General features: G+C 38.7%; 1 protein-coding gene across 1 annotated transcript in view; it reads left to right on the forward strand.

Moving 5' to 3' along the window:
• Positions 1 to 24,031, forward strand: part of SERPINC1 (serpin family C member 1) — a 77,250-nt gene that overhangs the window by 13,146 nt on the left and 40,073 nt on the right. Inside the window, exon 2 of the mRNA XM_053693278.1 lies at positions 20,292 to 20,674. Coding sequence (XP_053549253.1) covers positions 20,294 to 20,674 — 381 coding nt within the window. The 5' untranslated portion in view covers positions 20,292 to 20,293. The remainder of the gene's footprint in view (positions 1 to 20,291; positions 20,675 to 24,031) is intronic.

The following is a 24,031-nucleotide window of genomic DNA, read 5'->3' on the forward strand; positions in this document are numbered from 1 at the left end:
TGCTCTCTCTTCCCCTGCTGGGCCAGTGCAGTTTACAACTGGGCGGTTCAAGGCCCTGCCACAGCAGAAAAGGTCCAATAGTACTGGTCCAGCAAAAGAGCATAGAACTGAGGTGCACGCTGCAAGTTGCCACCGGCCAACTCCTAAGATCAATCCCAAAAAATACAAATCAGCAGCACCTCAATCTGATTCAAAAGTTTATTGGAGAGACAGGTACAAAAATAGCAAACCCCTTAATCATGCAAACGTTGCTATTTTTGTACCTGTCTCTCCAATAAACTTTTGAATCATATTGAGGTCCTGCTGATTTGTGTTTTTTGGGATACAGCAGTTAAGGTAGCCCGCCCTGAAAGTAATCAGCCATCTAACCACAGGGCCCGATTGGCTCACCTCTGTTGCATAGTTATTAACGTCTCAAAATACTTCTGTTGTGTATTTGAATGTTATAAACTTAGGCCCTCATTTATCAAGCTGTCAACACATTTGCAGGAAGGGAACATAACTGATACATACCATTAACATTAGTGAAATAAAAGCTTGTATTTATTTTTAACCACATCAAGCTGAGTACAATGTACAGCAATCTGGTGAAAAAAATAGAAGTTAAAGGGATACTAAACCCAATTTCTTCTACAAGATATGACGAGTCCACGGATTTCATCCTTACTTGTGGGATTTATCCTCCTGCTAACAGGAAGTGGCAAAGAGCACCACAGCAGAGCTGTATATATAGCTCCTCCCTTCCCCCCACCTCCAGTCATTCTCTTTGCCTGTGTTAGTAATAGGAAGAGGTAAAGTGAGGTGTTAGTTTAGATTCTTCAATCAAGAAGTTTTTTATTTTAAAATAGTGCCAGAGAGTGCTATTTTTCTCAGGGGGAAATCGTCAGTCTCTTGCTTCCACAAGAGAAGTGGAGACATATTATTTTCTGCCCTGATGTTGATGATCTTAGCAAACATTATCTAAGATCCATGATGGTTCCCACTGCGCAGCTGAAGGTAGTGTAAGAAAATCTTCAGTGTGGAGAACGGTGTCTTGCTACAAGCAGCATTGAGGTATATTCAGTCTTTTGTTTTCTGGGGAGACTTGATATATCAGAACAGGTTGACATTGTCCCCTATATGGGGAAGGGTAAGCAGTATGCACTAAGAAAAATGGATATGGTGTACCTGAAATCCCTTTATTGACTTATTTACTCATTTTATGGCCAGAAGTAATAAAGACCTTGGTGGCTTATATTGGGCTGGACGCTGGGAGACTTAGAGCGGTTAATTTTGTTGCTGGATGCAGGACTCAGTGTTACAGTTTGGTTTGCATTAGGACACTTGGCACATGTTTTTATTTTGTCAGGCATGTTTGTTTGCACTGTGACCCATGCGAGTCTTAGTCAGGATAGAGTAGTAGTGGGCGGGGCCTATTTTTGCGCACTCCGTCGCACAGTCTTCATTGGCATCACATAGCTGGCAGAGGCTGGAGGCCTAAGTTGTCTGCACTCGATAAGTCCTTTCACGAAATATCCGCTGCAACAAGTTCGTTCCGGGGGCAGGTAGGCGCCACAGCAGAGCTATTTTGGATATCTTGCAAGTGGATGCAATATTAAGGAGCGTTTTAGGCACATTAAATTAAGTTTTTTTCTGGCCAAAAAGTGTTTTTTGCAGTTTTCAGTAAAATAGTTGCGCTTTTTAAAATTTAAAGGCGCAGTACAGTTTTTTTTTTTTTTTTTTTTTGTTTTTTTTTTTGTATTAATTTTTTTCGTTTTTTAGTATAATTCAAAACTCAATATTTAGCAAGGTACGACTATTATCAGTACTGCTAGTCTGTTTAACATGTCGGACAGTGAGGAGGAAACTCCTTGTTCTATGTGTTTAGATGCCACTGTGGAACCCCCTTTGACTTTTTGTCCCTCGTGTACTGAGAGGGCCTTACAATGCAAAGCACAAATTTTATGTAAAGAAAATGTGTGTAAAGATGATTCTCAGGCTGAAGGGAATCAGGGTGTACCGCCAGCTTCTTCCAAAGCGTTGCAATGTTTAACGCCCACCCAAGCGACGCCTGGTTTTTCCACTGTGTCTAATTCATTTACTCTGAAGGATATGGCTGCAGTTATGTCAACTACCCTTACAGAGGTGTTATCTAAGTTGCCAGTGTTACAGGGTAAACGCAGTAGGACAGAGGACAATGTGAATGCTGATCACTCTGATGCGTTGTTGGCTATTTCCGATGTACCCTCTCAGGGATCTGAATTGGGGGTTAGGGATCTTCAATCTGAGGGGGAACTTTCCGAATCGGGAAGTGTGTTACCTCAGATAGACTCGGTCGTCATGTCCTTTAAATTTAAGCTTTAACACCTCTGTCTTTTACTCAGGGAGGTTTTAGCGACTCTGGATGACTGTGACCCTATTGTGGTACCACCAGAGAAATTGTGTAAGATGGACAAATACTTAGAGGTGCCTGCTTAGACTGACGTTTTTCCGGTTCCTAAGAGAATTGCGGAAATTATTAAGAGGGAATGGGACAGACCGGGTATCCCGTTCGCACCCTTTCCTATTTTCAAGAAAATGTATCCTATATCTGACACTGTTCGGGACTCCTGGCAAACAGTCCCTAAGGTGGAAGGAGCTATATCTACCCTGGCTAAGCGTACAACTATTCCTATTGAGGACAGCTGTGCTTTCAAAGACCCTATGGATAAGAAATTGGAGGGTCTTCTAAAGAAAATGTTTATTCATCAGGGTTTCCTCTTGCAACCTACGGCATGCATTGTACCAGTTACAACTGTGGCGGCTTTTTGGTTTGAGGCCTTAGAAGAGTCTCTTAAGACTGAGACTCCTTTAGAGAATATCTTAGATAGAATTAAGGCCCTCAAGCTGGCTAATTCTTTTATCACAGATGCCGCCTTTCAAATTATTAAGTTGGCGGCTAAGAATGCTGGATTTGCCATTTTAGCGCGTAGAGCGTTATGGTTAAAATCTTGGTCTGCTGATGTCATGTAAGTCAAAGCTTTTGGCTATTCCTTTCAAGGGTAAGACCCTATTCTGGCCTGACTTGAAGGAAATCTTTTCTGACATCACTGGAGGTAAGGGTCATCTCCTACCTCAGGATAAGACTGTTAAACTTAGAGGTAAACAGAATAATTTTCGTTCCTTTCGGAACTTTAAAGGAGTACCCTTTTCTTCCTCTTCTTCCTCGTCCTCCACAAAACAGGAAGGGAATTTTGCTCAGACCAAGTCCGTCTGGAAACCCAACCAAGCTTGGAACAAGGGTAAACAACACAAGAAGCCCGCTGCTGCTACCAAGACAGTATGAAGGGGCGGCCCCTGATCCGGGACCGGACCTAGTAGGGGCAGACTTTCTCTCTTTGCCCAGGCTTGGGCAAGAGATGTTCAGGACCCCTGGGCACTGGAAATTGTGACCCACGGGTATCAACTGGAATTCAAAGATTTTCTCCCAAGAGGAAGATTTCTTCTTTCACGATTGTCTGTAGACCAGATAAAAAGAGAGGCATTCTTACGTTGTGTAAAAGACCTCTCTACTATGGGAGTAATTCATCCTGTTCCAAGACTAGAACAGGGACGGGGGTTTTACTCCAATCTTTTCATGGTTCCCAAAAAAGAGGGAACATTCATACCCATTTTAGATCTCAAGAGTCTAAACAAGTTTCTCAGAGTCCCATCTTTCAAGATGGAGACCATTCGAACAATTTTACCAATGATCCAGGAGGGTCAATATATGACTACCGTGGACTTGAAGAATGCATATCTTCATATTCCTATCCACAAGGATCATCATCAGTACCTTTTCAGTTTGTGGCTCTTCCCTTCGGGTTGGCCACAGCACCCAGAATCTTCACGAAGGTTCTAGGGTCCCTTCTGGCCGTTCTCAGGCCGAGGGGCATAGCAGTGGTGCCTTATCTGGACAATATTCTGATTCAGGCATCGACTTATCATCTAGCAAAATCTCATACAGACACAGTGTTGTCCTTTCTGAGAACTCACGGATGGAAGTTGAATCCAGAAAAAAGTTCACTAATTCTACAGACAAAGGTTCCCTTCTTGGGAACTCTGATCGATTCTATAGCCATGAAGATTTCTCTGACGGAGGTCAGAAAGTCAAAGATTCTAAATACATGCTGAGCCCTTTAGTCCAATCCTCGGCCATCAGTGGCTCAGTGCATGGAGGTAATTGGATTGATGGTGGCGGCAATGGACATCCTTCTGTTTGCTCGATTTCATCTCAGCCCACTGCAACTGTGCATGCTCGGACAGTGGAATGGGGAATATGCAAATTTGGACCAGGAGACCAGAGACTCTCTTCTTTGGTGGTTGCCACCGGAGCATCTGTCCCAAGGGACGTGTTTCAGCAGACCCTTGTGGGTGATAGTGACAACAGATGCCAGTCTACTAGGCTGGGGTGCAGTCTTGAATTCCCTGAAGGCTCAGGGTGTATGGACTCAGGTGGAGTCTCTACTTCCAATCAATATTTTGGAATTAAGAGCAATATTCAAAGCGCTTCAGGCATGGCCTCAGTTGGCTTCGGCCAAATTCATTAGATTCCAGTCGGACAACATCATGACTGTGGCTTACATCAATCATCAGGGAGGAACAAGGAGTTCCTTAGCGATGACAGAAGTATCCAAGATAATTCGATGGGCGGAGGCCCATTCTTGTTATCTGTCAGCAATCTACATCCCAGGAGTGGACAACTGGGAAGCAGACTTTTTAAGCCGACAGGCTTTTCATCCGGGAGAGTGGGAACTCCATCTGGAAGTATTTGCCTCACTGATTCTCCGATGGGGCAGACCAGAATAGGATCTGATGGCGTCTCGACAGAATGCCAAGCTCCCAAGATACGGATCCAGGTCAAGGGATCCTCAGGCCGAACTGATAGATGCCTTGGCAGTGCCTTGGTTGTTCAACCTAGCTAATGTGTTTCCACCGTTTCCTCTCCTTCCCCGGGTGATTGCTCGGATCAAACAGGAGAGAGCTTCAGTAATTCTAATTGCATCTGCATGGCCACGCAGGACTTGGTATGCAAATCTAGTGGACATGTCCTTTCTGCCTCTGTGGAAACTTCCAGTGAGACAGGACCTTCTCATTCAAGGTCCTTTCCAACATCCAAATCTAATTTCTCTGCAGCTGACTGCTTGGAGATTGAACGCTTGATTTTATCTAAGCGGGGATTCTCTGATTCGGTCATCGATACTTTAATTCAGGCACGTAAGCCTGTCACTAGAAAAATCTATCATAAGATATGGCGTAAATATCTTTTTTGGTGTGAATCCAAGGGCTACTCATGGAGTAAAGTTAGGATTCCCAGGATTCTGTCTTTTCTCCATGAAGGATTGGAGAAAGGGTCCTTAAAGTTCCTTAAAGGGACACATTTCTGCTTGTCAATTTTGCTACACAAACGTTTGGCAGATGTTCCAGACGTTCAGTCTTTTTGTCAGGCTCTAACCAGAATTAAGCCTGTGTTTAGGTGTTTAGACCAATTGCTCCACCCTGGAGTTTGAATTTAGTTCTTAATGTTCTTCAAGGGGTTCCATTTGAACCCATGCATTCCATAGATATTAAGTTATCTTGGAAAGCTTTGTTTTTGGTTGCTATTTCTTCTGCTTGTAGAGTTTCTGAACTTTCAGCATTACAATGTGATTCGCCTTATCTTATCTTCCATTCTGATAAGGGGGTTTTACGTACCAAACCTGGTTTCCTTCCTAAGAATATTAATCAGGAAATCATTGTTCCTTCATTATGTCCTAACCCTTCTTCTAAGAAGGAGCGTATGTTGCATAACCTGGAAGTGGTCCGTGCCCTAAAGTTTTACTTGCAGGCGACTAAGGATTTCCGTCAATCATCTTCATTATTCATTGTTTTTTTTCTGGAAAGCGTAGGAGTCAGAAAGCTACAGCTACCTCCCTTTCTTTTTGGCTGAAGAGTATCATCCGTCTAGCGTATGAGACTGCTGGACAGCAGCCTCCTGAAAGAATTACGGCTCATTCTACTAGGGCTGTGGCTTCCTCATGGGCATTTAAAAACGATGCTTCTGTTGAACAGATTTGCAAGGCTGCGACTTAGTCATCTCTTCACACTTTTTCCAAATTTTACAAATTTGATACTTTTGCTTCTTCTGAGGCTGGTTTTGGGAGAAAGGTTCTTCAAGCAGTGGTGCCTTCCGTTTAGGTTCCTGTCTTGTCCCTCCCTTTCATCCGTGTCCTGTTGCTTTGGTATTGTATCCCATAAGTAAGTATGAAATCCGTGGACTCGTCATATCTTGTAGAAGAAAAGTAAATTTATGCTTACCTGATTAATTTCTTTTACTATATGACGAGTCCACGGCCCTCCCTGTCATTTTTAAGACAGATTTAAATTATATTATATTTTTTATAAACTTGTCACCTCTGCACCTTTGGCTTTTCCTTTCTCTTCCTAACTTCGGTCAAATGACTGGAGGTGGAGGGAAGGGAGGAGCTATATATACAGCTCTGCTGTGGTTCTCTTTGCCACTTCCTGTTAGCAGGAGGATAAATCCCCCAAGTAAGGATGAAATCCGTGGACTCGTCATATCGTAGAAGAAATTAATTTATCAGGTAAGCATAAATTTACTTTTTTTTTTCTTTCATGATTCAGATAAGCATGTAATTTTAAGCAACTTTCTAATTTACTCCAATTATTAATTGTTGTCTTGCTATCTTTATTTGAAAATGCAGGAATGTAAGCTTAGAAGTAAGCCCATTTGTGGTTCAGCACCTGGGTAGGGCTTGCTTGATTGGTGGCTACATTTAGCTTCAAATTGCATGCTCTATCTGAATGATGAAAGAGAAAATTTCTGTTTAGTATCACTTTAATTTTAATGTGACAAACCAAATTTTATCAAACTGTGTATAAATAATCAAATTTGTCTGAAACTTGGGCAATATGAAAACTGGGTAAATTGAGATGATTCATATTTAAGAATAAAATGACCCTGGAGCATTTAAAATATAATATTTTATAAGTAAATTAATCCTAGTCGTCAAAATATGTTTTAAAACAGTATTCTTATTTTTAATAAATCTAAGCAAAAACTTGCACTCTCATTGCAAAATGTAATTATTAGATATTAAACAAAGATACAATTGGCATTTTAATAAGACAGCTCCATAAAAAGTGAATACAGGAACAGAACTGCACAATTTGATGATTCATTTCATACAGGGAGTGCAGAATTATTAGGCAAGTTGTATTTTTGAGGATTAATTTTATTATTGAGCAACAACCATGTTCTCAATGAACCCAAAAAACTCATTAATATCAAAGCTGAATATTTTTGGAAGTAGTTTTTAGTTTGTTTTTAGTTTTAGCTATTTTAGGGGGATATCTGTGTGTGCAGGTGACTATTACTGTGCATAATTATTAGGCAACTTAACAAAAAACAAATATATACCCATTTCAATTATTTATTTTTACTAGTGAAACCAATATAACATCTCAACATTCACAAATATACATTTCTGACATTCAAAAACAAAACAAAAACAAATCAGTGACCAATATAGCCACCTTTCTTTGCAAGGACACTCAAAAGCCTGCCATCCATGGATTCTGTCAGTGTTTTGATCTGTTCACCATCAACATTGCGTGCAGCAGCAACCACAGCCTCCCAGACACTGTTCAGAGAGGTGTACTGTTTTCCCTCCTTGTAAATCTCACATTTGATGATGGACCACAGGTTCTCAATGGGGTTCAGATCAGGTGAACAAGGAGGCCATGTCATTAGATTTTCTTCTTTTATACCCTTTCTTGCCAGCCACGCTGTGGAGTACTTGGACGCGTGTGATGGAGCATTGTCCTGCATGAAAATCATGTTTTTCTTGAAGGATGCAGACTTCTTCCTGTACCACTGCTTGAAGAAGGTGTCTTCCAGAAACTGGCAGTAGGACTGGGAGCTGAGCTTGACTCCATCCTCAACCCGAAAAGGCCCCACAAGCTCATCTTTGATGATACCAGCCCAAACCAGTACTCCACCTCCACCTTGCTGGCGTCTGAGTCGGACTGGAGCTCTCTGCCCTTTACCAATCCAGCCACGGGCCCATCCATCTGGCCCATCAAGACTCACTCTCATTTCATCAGTCCATAAAACCTTAGAAAAATCAGTCTTGAGATATTTCTTGGCCCAGTCTTGATGTTTCAGCTTGTGTGTCTTGTTCAGTGGTGGTCGTCTTTCAGCCTTTCTTACCTTGGCCATGTCTCTGAGTATTGCACACCTTGTGCTTTTGGGTACTCCAGTGATGTTGCAGCTCTGAAATATGGCCAAACTGGTGGCAAGTGGCATCTTGGCAGCTGCACGCTTGACTTTTCTCAGTTCATGGGCAGTTATTTTGCGCCTTGGTTTTTCCACACGCTTCTTGCGATCCTGTTGACTATTTTGAATGAAACGCTTGATTGTTCGATGATCACGCTTCAGAAGCTTTGCAATTTTAAGAGTGCTGCATCCCTCTGCAAGATATCTCACTATTTTTGACTTTTCTGAGCCTGTCAAGTCCTTCTTTTGACCCATTTTGCCAAAGGAAAGGAAGTTGCCTAATAATTATGCACACCTGATATAGGGTGTTGATGTCATTAGACCACACCCCTTCTCATTACAGAGATGCACATCACCTAATATGCTTAATTGGTAGTAGGCTTTCGAGCCTATACAGCTTGGAGTAAGACAACATGCATAAAGAGGATGATGTGGTCAAAATACTCATTTGCCTAATAATTCTGCACTCCCTGTAGTGTTATTTTACTGATACATTTTATGATATGGAAAAGTGGCCTCAAGTAGTGTGTCTGTAGCTCTTAGTGGGGCTTGATAGATCTGTAGGATCATGCATCTGAGACCTTTGGACTTCTATATGACATAAGTGGGCTGTGTAAGTGTCATGCATCTGACCTGGAATGTATTCTTTGCAAATGTATGCTTTGAGTGGAGTAAAAATATAATGCATGTTATTTGAAGGGTAATTTGTGCATATTTACAGTATATATGGCATATGTGTGCGGTGTCAAGCACCTAACCTGAGATCTGATTTTTTTTTTTCTAAAAATGAGTACTAGTTTCAGATGCGTATGTGTGTCATTTAGGTGTGTACCTGGCAAGATGTGGTCACTATTTTTGCTATGTAAATAAACGCTTATTTATTAATAAATAATCTTTCAAAGTAAATATACGATTTGTTATCATTGTAAATTACCATATAGAGGGCCGAAAAATGTTTCTTGAATCAGTGCCAACATTAGATATGACATTTAAAAAAGTTTATTTGTACAGTTTATAGCGACGTTTCGGGGTCACAGCCCCTTATTCATGCTTGGTATTTGACATGAGCCTGATCAACCTTTAAATACCCTAAAATTGTCGCCTTCTTCACTCTAATTGGGAGAAGGCCTCCCTCTAGTGGCCAACATTTTACACCAAATTTTTAAATACAATATAACTGCATATAAAGTTAAAAAGTTACAAAGTATCAAATCTTTTACAAAAAAATCATAGAAAAATATTAAAAATAATTTTGGGCTAGAACTGCAGGCAGAATATTTAAATAACAAGGGTAAGGCAAAAGATGATATTTCATGGTGAACAATAAAAGAAACAAGACGAATCAAAGTCTCTATTGAGACCTTTAGGTGCCATACTTTCCAATTTTTGTACCCACCACATCTCCCTCTGTTTTAACTGATGTTCCCTGTCTATGCCTCTTCTATTTTGGGGGATATGGTCAATAACCTGCCATCTCAGTTGGCTTCTATTGTGGCCTTTTTCTAAAAAATGGCTTGATACTGGTGCCTCCTTATTCTTGCACCTGATATTGGACCTGTGTTGACTCATACGGTCCCTCACTCTACGAGTGGTCTCCCCTATGTAAACCAACGAGCATGGGCATTTTATGAGGTACACAACGTGGGTGGTTTCACAGGTATAATACCCCTTGATTTCAAACTTTTTCCCACTTTGTGGGTGGTGGAAATGTGCCCCTCTAATAACTGAATGGCAGCTCATGCAGCTCAGGCACGGGAAAGTCCCCATGTTCTTTTTACTCAAAAGTAGTTGTCTGTTTTGTTTACTTGCCCCTATATCTGTATGAACCAATGGTCCCTTAAACTTTTGACCCTCTTATGTGCCATAATAGGTGGTTCTTGTAACTGTGGAATACTGGTATTACACTCTTTAAGAATGTGCTAGTTTTTACGTATTAAACTAGACACCTTATTACTTAGGGGGCTGTACTGGCTAACAAAAAACAATCTGTTGTCCTTAGGATTTTTATTCCTAATGTCTCCCAATGTCTCCCAATGTCTCCATGGTATGATCCAAAAGTTTTTTTGGGTATCCTCTATCTGTAAACTTTTTTGACATTTCTCTAAATCTCACCTTACAAATCTCCTCAGGAGGGAGTCAACTAAAGGCCTAGAATGAAAACTATTGTATTTAAGTATGCTGTTTTTATCAGTCTCCTCCTTATACAAGTCAAACTCAAGATGATGTCCTTTTTTGAGAACTTGTGTGTCCAGGAAGGGTATGCTCTCTAAACTGAAGTTCAATGTGAAAGGTGGAGCTATGGTTCTACTTGATAAAACATACTATGTTAAAGAAGCCCTTTCCCAGTTAAGTGACACTAATACATACAGGTTATTACAAGGGAATCCTCTTGTTGACATACAAAAAGAAGTGACCACCATTGTGCAGAGAGCATTGAACCAGGGAATTATTGATAAAAAGCAATCAGAGTATTTATGTGTAACTAATCCCAGGACCCCAGTTTTTTTACACGGTCCCCAAAGTCCATAAGGACAAACAGAGACCCCCAGGGAGGCCGATTGTCTCCTCGGTAGAGTCTGTGTTTACTAACATTTCTAAGTTCCTTGACAGGATTTTACAGCCAGAGGTGTCTGGGATGTCTAGTTTCATTAAAGATACTAATAGTTTTCTGCAAAAGGCAAGAAACTTGGAGTTTCCAAGTGATAAATACCTCCTGTTCACCATGGATGTACGAAGTCAATACACTTCTATTAAACATGAAACGGGTATTTCCATAATAAGAAAAACATTGATGGTAGACAGGAGGTATAACCAAGGTCAGGTGAAATTCATAGAGGATTTGCTTAGTGTAATTCTCTATTGGAATTATTTCATTTTTCAGGACAGCTGGTATGTCCAGGTGAAGGGTACTGCAATGGGCTCCAACGTTGCCCCATCATACGCCAACCTCTTTATGTGTGAATTTGAGGAAAGTGTTGTCTATAAGAATGGATTATTTAAACAATTTGGAGCCACATGGTGGAGATATATAGACGACATCTTTGGCGTGTGGTGGGGCAGCGTGGAGTCCCTTGTACAGTTTGTAGGGGAGCTCAACTCGGAAGTGAGAGATCTTTCTTTCACATTGAACTTCAGTGAAGAGAGCATACCCTTCCTGGACACACTAGTTCTCAAAAAAGGACATCATCTTGAGTTTGACTTGTATAAGAAGGAGACTGATAAAAACAGCATACTTAAATACAATAGTTTTCATCCTAGGCCTTTAGTTGACTGCCTCCCTAGGAGTCAACTCCTAAGAGTCAGTAGAATAGTGGATAATGAGGAGATTCGTAAGGTGAGATTTAGAGAAATGTCAAAAAAGTTTACAGATGGAGGATACCCAAAAAAACTTTTGGATCATACCATGGAGACATTGGGAGACATTAGGAATAAAAATCCTAAGGACAAAAGATTGTTTTTTGTTAGCCAGTACAGCCCCCTAAGTAATAAGGTGTCTAGTTTAATACGTAAAAACTGGCACATTCTTAAAGAGTGTAATACCAGTATTCCACAGTTACAAGAACCACCTATTATGGCACATAAGAGGGTCAAAAGTTTAAGGGACCATTTGGTTCATACAGATATAGGGGCAAGTAAACAAAACAGACAACTACTTTTGAGTAAAAAGAACATGGGGACTTTCCCGTGCCTGAGCTGACATTCAGTTATTAGAGGGGCACATTTCCACCACCCACAAAGTGGGAAAAAGTTTGAAATCAAGGGGTATTATACCTGTGAAACCACCCACGTCGTGTACCTCATAAAATGCCCATACTCGTTGGTTTACATAGGGGAGACCACTTGTAGAATGAGGGACCGTATGAGTCAACACAGGTCCAATATCAGGTGCAAGAATAAGGAGACACCAGTATCAAGCCATTTTTTAGAAAAAAGCCACAATAGAAGCCAACTGAGATGGCAGGTTATTGACCATATCCCCCAAAATAGAAGAGGCATAGACAGGGAACGTCAGTTAAAACAGAGGGAGATGTGGTGGGTACATAGATTGGAAAGTATGGCACCTAAAGGTCTCAATAGAGACTTTGATTTGTCTTGTTTCTTTTAATGTTCACCATGAAATATCATCTTTTGCCTTAGCCCAAAATTATTTTTTAATATTTTTCTATGAATTTTTTGTAAAAGATTTGATACTTGTAAATTTTTAACTTTATATGCAGTTATATTGTATTTAAAAAGTTGGTGTGTGTAAAATGTTGGCCACTAGAGGGAGCCCTTCTCCCAATTAGAGTGAAGAAGGCGCCAATTTTAGGTATTTAAAGGTTGATCAGGCTCATGTCAAATACCAAGCATGAATAAGGGGCTGTGACCCCGAAACGTCGCTATAAACTGTGCAAATAAAAAAATTTAAGTGCTGGAGACCCTGCTTCTTTTGTATGTATGTCTCAGGACTTGGCAGCGTCCTGAGGTCTACCGTGCACTTGTCCTTTTGCAGTGTGCTGTTCCCATTGCTTCAAGTTGTTAGATATGACATTGGTAGAGGCTACCTAAGAGGCACAGCCTATTGCAGTGCTTTGTGGAGGAGGTATAGAATCAACATGAATGAATAAATACATTTTAAAAAAATATAATAATAATCTAAGCTCTTATATGTGAATGCATATGATATGTGAAATTAGAGGCTAATTAAAAATTCACATCCCTACTGTTAAGTTAAATAAAAAATTAAATCATAAACATTACATATGTCTGGGAAAGTACAAATCCTTTTCTAAAATAAATAAAAGAACAAATAGCAGAAATATAATAATCTTTAAGAGGGTATGCAAAAGAAACTGTTCTCAAATAAATAAAAACAATAGCAAAAAGTACATAATAAAAATGTTTTAAAATATATAAACACACTTTAAAAGAAACACATATATACAAGTTATTATAGACATTTTACTTGTCATATCTCATTTCCTTATCATATCTCATTTCCTTATCATATCTCATTTCCTTATCATATCTCATTTCCTTATCATATCTCATTTCCTTATCCTAATTGAATGGCAAATACGTATATATTAAAATTAAAGTGAATGTCAAGTTTGATTAATCAGTGCCCGGTTTTTAAAAACACATTTAAAAACGGGCACTTTCATTCATCAAGCTTTACATTTCACTCGTTTTGTTCAAATACTTACCTTTTAATCTTGAAAGCCGCTCCAGCGATTCCCCCTCCTGCCACTCGTCACTTCATATGTCACCAATGACGAATATGACATCCTCCAATCAGGGGATTCCCCAGGGGAATCATTGCCTGAGGCAACAACGTGATTGGAGGAAGCCGAATTTGTCATTTTTGACATATGAAGAGGCTTGCGACATGCGGGGGTAGCGCTGGAGCGGCTTTCAAGATTAAAAGGTAAGTATTTTAACAAAACAAGTGAAATGTAAAGTTTGATGAATGAAAGTGCCCCTGTTTTTAATAGGGTTTTTAAAAACCGGGCACTGATTCATCAAACTTGACATTCACTTTAATAGTTTCTGGGTAAATTGGTGAAGTCATTTTTCCTGTTCTGCTTGTATGCGACATAATGGGAAGGTATGAAGTTTTACATTTTATGTTTCCATTAGGTGAGTTCAGAAACTAGAAATTTTGCTGCTTTTTCTTAATTGAGAACTTTTATTAGGTTGTGAATGTAAATTTTATCCATTTAATATTACTGCAACACGAAAAGGCAACACCACATGCATTTTTAAGACAAAACTCTTAAATATTGTCTAATACCATGCTGTAGCTGGTGTCTGCTACCATATCATTACATTTATATGGTCTGAATACACAATTTAATGCTTTTCATATTTACTCAATATTTTTGTATGAATCATTAATTTGAATCTACTCTACCTTCAGAGGTCAAGCTTGATAAACCCTTGCAATGTTTTGACGAACACTATTTCTACTTCAGTATACATTTTATTTAATACAGGAGAGTCCATGATCCATACTCTTGGGAATTGCTCTTCTCTACTACTAGGAGGAAAAGATTCCCAAACTCCAAAAGCTCTATAAAAAAAAACCACACATACCTCAGTTTTTACTTTGCCTTCTCTGGGCCCCCCGCAACCACCACTTCCATTAGAGATAACCTCAGCTTTTTACAGACCCGTGTTAGATCTTGTCGGATCTACAACAACATCGACCTGGTAGTATTGATTGTAGTTCCCCTGTACTAATCCAACGAGAATGGGTGAACATGCTTCTCGTTTAGGCGAGTATTTCTCCAGTCCTGTTCAGGAGCAGCATTGCTGGCGATGTTCCAGATCTGTGGTTGTTGGCCATAAGGGATATTCAGTGCCAAGAATCTCTGCTGGTTCTCAGTGGCACACTGTCTTCATTGTGTGGTCAGAAGGATAGTGGACAGTTTTCTTTGCAACTCAGAGAAATGATCATTAAGCAAGTGTAATACTGCGCCATGCCATCTGTCAACTGTTGACATTATGAACATCGGCCAGTATAATAGGTTCTCAGTTTTGTTGTTCCAATGCTGGTATGGCAGTTTGTGAGATGAATAATAGTAAGGACTGCAAGGTGTGCTAATTATCCAAATAAAGATATATCAACTTACAGCAAAACTAGCTATTATACCCAGAATCTCCGGGGGGTGCAGGCCCACGGATATTTTCACTCTGCAGTTTAAGGCTCACCCTCCCAGTACTTTAAAGCTGGAAATAGAGTATCCAAGTAAGCTCATCTAGCTGCAAAAGAGCTATGGTTAGAAAAAGTGTAAAGTTATAGTATAAATGGAAGCCCTATCCACTGATATACAACGGTTTTATCAGCTTGTCCACGCATCTTCAAAATAAGTCAGCCATCTTGGCCATTGCCCGGAAGCGTCCTCTCGTTAAGTATCTTTTTATTAACATTTAGACACTCATATGGCTATGTTTTGGGCACTTTATAGTTATTTATATATTTGGTAATATAGTGGGTATTGAAAAGAATCACCCCCGTTGGAAATAATCACATTTTGTTGCTTTGCAGCCTGAAATAAAGACAGACAGTGTTTGTTTATCCAGTTGTAATTACTCAGTGCAACTTATAATATCCAAGTGAAAGATATAACACCAACATGTCAGGAAAAAATAAAGACAATTGCAAAACAGAATAATTGAGGTGCAAAAAGGATCACCCATTGTGTGTCAGTATGTTGTTGAACCACTTTTTGCTTTAATTACAACCAGTCTGTTGGGATATATTTGCCCACTCTTCTTTGCAGAACTGCTCCAGTTCCATTAAATTTGATGGTGACCATTTGTGGACTGCAGTCTTCAAGTCATAGATATTCAATGGGGTTTAAGTCTGGGCTCTGACTAGGCCATGCAAGGACATTCACCTTTTTCTCCTTCAACCACTGTGTGGCCATTTTTGCTGTATGCTTCAGGTCATTGTCATGTTGAAAGGTAAACCTTCTTCCCATTGACATTTTCCTGTCAGAGGGCAGCAGATTTACCTCAATAATTTGACGGTATTTTACCCCATCCATTATAATTTTAGTTTCATCTGACCATAACACCTTTTTCCATGTAGCCTCAGAATTCTTGGTAGCCTCTCTGACCAGTTTCCTCCTGGCTCTTTCATCCAGTTTGGAGCGACGTTCTGATCCAGAGAGGATGTGTTGTACCCATTACTGTACCTTCCACTTCTTAATAATATACTTCACTGTGCTTCTAGGCATTGATAAAGCCTTTGATATTTTCTTGTATCCATCTCCTGACTTGTGCCTGTCCACAACATTATCCCGAAGATCTTTTGACAGTGCCTTACCACCCATAGTTGATTGTTATTTTTCCCTCACATGTTGGTGTTATATCTTTCACTTGGATGTTATAAGTTGCACTGAGTAATTACAACTGAATAAACAAAAACTGTGTCTGTCTTTATTTCAAAGCAGCAAAATATGATTATTTTCAAGGGGGGGTGATTCTTTACAATACCCACTGTATACATGGCCCTGGGACAAATCCTTTTCACTATTCCCTTGTTTTGTGCGTGTCTCCTTTTTTTGGGGGCGCTTAGTTTGTTTTTTCGTGTGGCGCCTTCTGGTTTATGCATGTTGGGGTTGTGCATGTCGGCTGTCGGGTTAGCGCTTGTTTGGTTTGCGCACATCCCTTTAGTCTTTCTATAATTAACTCTCGTCAGGTTAGCGCATGTTTGCTCGCTAGGCACACGTCAGGTTTTGGGGTGCAAAATTACTTTTTTAGTTGTCAGTCTTTTTTCACACAGACTAAGGAGTTTAATCTATACTCAGATACATTGTTTTGCAGTTTGGTTTAGCACGCATTGTAACTGTGAGTCTGTTTTTAAAAAGCCACTTAGGAGGGTGTAAGTGCCTGATATGGTGTCTAAATCTAGATTATTATCTATTTCCTTTAAGGGAAAGAAGTTATTTGTTTTTTATTTAGATTATTTTATATCTACTGTTATTGGAGGTAAAGGGGCTTTTCTTCCTTAAAGGGACACTGTACCCAAAAAATTTAATTTGTGATTCAGATTGAGCATGAAATTTTAAGCAACTTTCTAATTTACTCCTATTATCAAATTTTCTTCATTCTCTTGGTATCTTTATTTGAAATGCAAGAATGTAAGTTTAGATGCCGGCCCATTTTTGGTGAACAACCTGGGTTGTCCTTGCTGATTGGTGGATAAATTCATCCACCAATAAAAAAGTGCTGTCCAGAGTACTGAAACCAAAAAAAAGCTTAGGTGCCTTCTTTTTCAAATAATGATAGCAAGAGAACGAAGAAAAATTGATAATAGGAGTAAATTAGAAAGTTGCTTAAAATTGCATGCTCTTTCTGAATTACAAAAGAAAAAAATTGGGTACAGTGTCCCTTTAAGACAGTTAGTCTAGAGGGAAATCAAAAACTTCTAATTTTTTCAATCCTTTTGTCAGAATAAGGAACAGACAGTTGATTGCTCTGCTCAAAAGCAAGGTTTCTCTGGTTCAGTCTGGAGACCTAATGCTAACTGGTACAAGTCAAAACAGGGTACGAAATCTATTCCTACTACCAAAACTGCATGAAGGTGCAGTCCTCGATCCAGAGGTTCTGGTAGGGGGCAGTTTAAGCTTTTTTCCGGAGGCTTGGTTTCAGTCTGTTCCAGACCCCTGGGTTTGGAATATTGTTTCTCAGGGATATCAAATAGGATTCAGAACAAGGCCTCCCAGAGAAAGTGTTTTTTTTTCTGTCCAATGTTCTAATGAATCCTTTAAAAGCTCAAGCTTTTCTTCAGTCTGTCTCAGATCTGGAAGATATGGGAGTGATTGCTCCAGTTCCTTTGCACGAACAGGGGATGGGATTTAATTCAAATCTCTTCATTGTTCCAAAGAAGGAAGGTACTTTCATACCAGTTCTAGATCTAAAATCTCTGAACATGCTTGTGAGGATCCATGTTTCAGAATGGAAACTATTCAGGCTATTCTGTCTTTTGTTCAGCAAGATCAGTTTATGTACACAATAGATGCTTGCCTTCATGTTCCTTTTCACAGAGACCATTTCCAGTTTCTGAGGTTTGCCTTTATGGATAGGCATTTTCTTCCATTTGATCTGGCTACAGCTCCAAGAAAAGTCACAAAGGTTCTGGGTGCCCTTTTGTGTGTGATCAGGTCTCAGGGTATTGCAGTGTTTCCATACCTAGATGACGTCTTTGTTCAAGCTCCATGTTTTCCTTTAGCAGAATCTCACACCAACTCTTGTTGTTTCTCTAAAAGCATGGTTGGAGGATCATTTTTCTAAAGAGTTCTTTGGTTCCTCAGACAAAGGTAACTTTTTGGGTTTCCAGATAGATTAAGTATCCGAGTCTTTCTCTAACAGCGCAGAGAAGGTTAAAATTGGTGTCAGCTTGTCTGAACCTTCAGTCTCTCTTGTTTCCTTTAGTGTGGCTCTGTGTATTGAAGTCCTAGGTCTCCTGATTGCAGCCTCAGATGCAATTCAATTTGCTTGATTTCATATGATGCCTCTTCAGCTTTGAATGCTGCATCAATAGTGTAGGGATTATACTTGGCTGTCTCAAAATATATTTTTGGATCAAAGTACAAGTCAGTCTCTAACTTGGTGGCAGGATCATCCGTTTATTATTTGGGGTCTTCTTTTTCATCAGGAAAAGGCTGTTTTATGGATTTCATTAGATTTTTGCCTAAGGTTGTTTCTTCAGATAACTTTAGCAAAGAGATTGCTGTTCCTTCTTTGAGTCCTAATCCTAAGAATTCTGAGAGATCTTTGCATTCTTTGGATGTTGTTAGGGCATTAAAATATTACATTGATGCTACTAAGGACTTTAGATAAACTTCTAGTGTGTTCATTCTTTTTTTCTGGTCATAGGAAGGGGGTCAGAAAGCTTCTGCTGCTTCTTTAGCCTCTTGGTTAAAACTTTTGATTCACAAAGCTTGCTTGGACTCTCACCAACTAAATGAAAAAAAAAACATAATTTATGTTAACCTGATAAATTTATTTCTTTCATAGTGGTGAGAGTCCACAAGACCCATCCTTATGTTTTTAGGGTTTTGTTTTTTTTCTTCAGCTCTTTCTTCCCTGCTCCTTTTATGGCTCTTACTCCTTTTTCTTACCAAGTTTTCCTTGGCTATACATTAGACTAGGTGGGAGGGGTTTTATAGAGCTCTTGGGATTTGGGAATGTTTGCCGCCTCCTAGTGGTAGAGAAGAGCAATTCCAAGAGTAATGGATCATGGACTCTCACCACCATGAAAGAAATTAATTTATCTTTTTTTTTATATAACGCAAGGAACTGTCATCATAGCTACCTGTAATCATCACAACAAACTAGCAATAAACTGCAAAATTATTTGGGCCACAACACACATCTCTAGATCTAGCATTGAAGATTTAAATATATATCTAAGTATGAATCCATTTTATGCTACTAACAGGCAGGTTAGGTATCTAAAAATGTGATACACACACACTGAATAATTCTCAAATTAAAAACTTCCTTTATATAAGCCATGCACACTAACACCTAAGCTATATGAACTGTAAGTTGCTGTACATTTTAGTCTTTTGTTTGTGCTCTAACACATTACCAGTAGTGAACAAAATAGAAATATTAACCATTGTACATGTGATGTGAACTTATCAGTTCCATATCAGTGAAGTTCCATATCTCGAGATATGGATGCTTGATAAATGCTTTAATAGTTATGCATTTCTTAATGACACAACAGATGGTTCATTACAGATGCTTTTTAGACCATATTATATGTTGTGAAAAAATTGCAGATTTTTTTTTTTTTTTTTTTTTAACTAAACACAAACTTTTTCTTTAATGATTCAGATAGAGTATGCAATTTTAAGCAAATGTACCCACCAATCAACAAGCGCTATCCAGGGTGCTAAACAAAAAAATGGGCCGGCTACATAGCTTAGATTCCTGCTTTTTCAAATAAAGATGGCAAGAGAACAAAGAAAAATTGATAAATAATAAATTGCATGCTTTATCTCAATTATGAAAGAAAAAACTTGGGTTTAGTATCCCTTTAAGAACAACATTTATTTTTTGTAGTATAAACAATTTTAGCTGTGTGTTAAATTAAAGGGACATGCCAGCCACATTTTTTCTTTTATGATTTAGAAAGAGAATGCAATTTTAAACATCTTTCTAATTTACTTATATTATCTAATTTGTTTTATTCTCTTGATATTCTTTGATGAAAAGCATATCTAGATATGCTCACTAGCTGCTGATTGGTTGCTGCACATAGAAGCATTGTGTGATTGGCTCACCATGTGCATTGCTTTTTCTTCAACTAATGATATTTAAAAAATGAAGCAAAATAAATAATGGAAGTAAATTGTAATGTTGTTTAAATTTCTATTCTCTATCTGAATCATGAAAGAAAGATTTTGGGTGTAGTGACCCTTTAACCATTTTGAAATAAGCTTGATGTATTTTTTCACTTTCTTATCAATTGGAAACTATTTGTTATCCCTAATCGATTTTTCTTACTCCTTAGAGATGTACCTCCTGTCTCTCCTGCTCATTTGCTACTTGGGCACCATTACCGCCCACAACCCTACCCTGGATATCTGCATAGCCAAACCCAAAGACATCCCTCTGAACCCCATATGTGTCTATCGGAAGCCTCAGGAGGAGTCAGACATTGAGGAGAAGCAGAAAGAGACAAAGAACCCTGAAGAGAAGACTCCAGGTGCAACCAACCGTAGGGTCTGGGAGCTTTCCAAGGCTAATGCCAGGTTTGCCATTGATTTCTACAAAAAGCTGGCAGACTCCAAATCAGATGCAGAGAACATTTTTATGTCACCTCTCAGCATCTCTCAGGCTTTCACTATGACCAAACTTGGTGCCTGTGATAATACCCTGGAGCAGCTTATGAAGGTCAGATTGATAGTTCTCTTGTACAAAGGTTTTTTGGAAATGTATTTGTATTGATTTTCTCCTTTAGTTATGTAAAGTACCAGAATTGTTCTCATAGGTAAGAAACAAAGTATTGGTTTTCATGAGGGGTGCAGTGGATTCATGTATTGTTTTACAGCCTTCTCTTGAAACCAAAGGATTAATCAGACCAAAATGAAAAATGACTGAGCTTGCAGCTATTGACCCTGTGTCCTCCAAGTTAAAAAACTTTCTCTGAGATAGCAGGTCTCATCCTTGTATCAATTACAAGGACAGTTTACCCTAAAGTTTTAGCTTCTTTACTTTTTTCCCAATTATCCATGTTACCCGATTGAGTGGATTAAATTGTTTATAAATTTACACTTATTTTGTCATTTGAAATAGCTGGTTTTCCTTGTGGTATCCCTAAACATACTGAAAGTTTCTATACTTAGGTATTGGCTCTAGATAAGCAGTGTATGGCCATCATTGTATAGCCAGCAGTAGAAATTACACTCCAAGTAACAGAGATAAGTAATACAATGTTAATTTTTCATTGTTCTCTTCTAAGTTTTGGGCTTTGGTTTGCAGATAGAGATAATATAAAGTATGTGTGTAAAGTAAGGAGATCTGATTTCCCTGCAAGCTCATCTCAGTTTAATGGGTTGTGATTTCAAAGAACAAAAACAGCTATTTCATATACAAAAATAAACCTGAATAAGCAATTTTTCATACTTTGTATAATCTGCAGCTGGTATAACAAGTTGTTGGATAAACATTAAGGAAAAAAAACTATTTTACAGTACACCGTCCCTTTAAGAAAATGGACTGAGCCTGGAGCTCACTACAAGCTGCTCCCTGTGTAAAGTAATATGTCTTTATTAAAAGTCATATCTCGCAGTGGGCATGCAATTTTATTACTATAAATGTTGTAACTTTGTGTTTAAAACAGAGGCAGTTTCTACTAAGGACCAGCAGTGTTCTTTGGGTTCCAAGCCTTACTTTAACTGTGTGTTTAACTCTTTTGCAGGGGTTTACCAGTTGCAGAGTCACTATAATAACATTCTATAATGAATTAGAGTATGTAATTATATCACTACATTGGGCCTTTAACTTGCCAGCATCAGAACCATATAAAGCAACTTAAAGGAACAGTCTAGTCAAAATTAAACTTTCATGACTCAGATAGGGCAATTTGAAATTTCCAATTTACTTTTATCATCAAATTTGCTTTGTTGTCTTGGTATTCTTTGTTGAAAGGTAGGCTCATATGCTATTTTCTAAGCCGTTGAAGGTCACCTCTTATCTCAGTGCTTTTTGACAGAGAGTGCTAGTTGATGTGTGCCAAATAGATAACATTGTGCTCACTCCCATGAAGTTATTTATGAGTCAGCACTGATTGGCTAAAATGCAAGTCTGTCAAAAGAATTGAGATAAGGGGGCAGTCTGCAGAGAATTAGATACAAGGTAATCAAAGAGGTAAAAACCATATTAATATAACTGTGTTGGTTATACAAAACTGAGGAATGGGGAAAGGCATTATCTTTCTTTTTAAAGGACCAGTCAACACAGTAGATTTGCATAATCAACAAATGCAAGATAACAAGACAATGCAATAGCACTTATTCTGAACTTCAAATGAGTAATAGATTTGTTTTCTGACAATTTTAAAAGTGATGTCTTTTTCCACTCCCCCTGTACCATGTGACAGCCATCAGCCAATCACAAATGCATACACGTACCATGTGACAGCCATCAGCCATTCACAAATGCATACACACTTATTCTTGCACATGCTCAGTAGGAGCTGGTGACTCAAAAAGTTTAATTATAAAAAGACAGTGCACATTTTGTTAAATGAAGTAATTTGGAAAGTTGTTTAAAATAGCATGCTCTATCTGAATAATTAAAGTTTAATTTTGATTTAGTGTCCCTTTAAACAATAAAAATTCTGGAGTAGACTGTCACTTTAAGTCAACCACAGCACACTATTGCAACCCACTCTACAGTATAAAGTGTTTTAATTAAATATAAAGCCTTTTAAAACAGAGATAAGCAAGTCTTAAAAATTCCTATGTACCAATCTCAGAACTTCCTTAGCCTGGCTTAATCCTGGAGTCCAGATAGGAGCGAATCTCATGCACCAATTATCTCCCGTTCAGACTCCAAGATTGGGACTAGGTATGCGCGCAGGCTAAGGATCCTTTCTTTTCTTAACACACGTTGGGCTAGATTACAAGTGGTGAGCTAAACCATTGCGCTCCTGCAAACGGGCAAATGTTCCCATTTGCGGGATCGCAATAATTAGCCAGCCATTACAAGTGGCTGGTTATTGGTACTGCAAGCAAATTAACCAGAGATCCGATCTACTTGTAATCTAGCCCTTTGTATTGCAAAGTGCATTAAACAATAGTATGCTGTACAGCACCAGCATGCAATTCATTTATAGCAGGAGGGTTTCAAACCGGACTTCAGGCCTCCCTAACAAGCCAGATTTTCAGGATATCTGGAACTTGAGCTCAGGTGAAATAATCTGCTGATTAGTAAACTCTCACCCAAGTTAATCCTGAAAATCTGGCCTGTTAGGGAGGTCTGAAAATCCCTTCTTAAAAGGAACCTCCAACATAACCTTTAAGGTTTATGATACCCCAAATGTTTCTTTCATGATTCAGATAGAGCATGCAATTTTAATCAACTTTTTAATTTACTTCTTTGCTCTCTTGGTATCTCTTGGTATCTTTTGTTGAAAAGCAGGAATGTGTGCTTAGGAGCCAGCCCATTTCTGGAGCACTATATGGCAGCAGTTTTGCAAGACTGTTATCCATTTGCAAGAGCACTAGATGGCAGCACTATTTCCTGCCATGTAGTGCTTCAGATGCCTACCTAGGTATCTCTTCAACACAGAATATCATGGGAACGAAGCAAATTTGATAATAGAAGTAAATTGGTGATTTTAATGCTGAAGTTTCTGGTAACGTTTACTGTCCCTCAGTTTCATATACATTCATTTTTCAATCAGAAATTTAACATAGGTTTATGACAAATTCTCAAGCATAGAAATTGTGAAAAGATTTGTGAGAACTGCGTAAATAAAGGACTTTATAAATGAGCTATGAGTCCATGTTACATAGTTCGATATGTAGATTGTTTCTTATGGATTCTGGTGCATACACGTGTGTGGGAGCTTTATTAGCTACTGATAAATTGAGTTGTGCCACATAAGAATTTACTTACTTATCTATCTATTTATCTATCTATCTATCTATCTATCTACAGTATCTATTATTATTTTATTATTATCTTTATTAATAAAACGCCAACAGATTACGCAGCGCTATACAAGTAATAATAAAACATTAC

Source organism: Bombina bombina, chromosome 10 (assembly GCF_027579735.1).
Source record: "Bombina bombina isolate aBomBom1 chromosome 10, aBomBom1.pri, whole genome shotgun sequence".
Taxonomy (NCBI): Eukaryota; Metazoa; Chordata; class Amphibia; order Anura; family Bombinatoridae; genus Bombina; species Bombina bombina.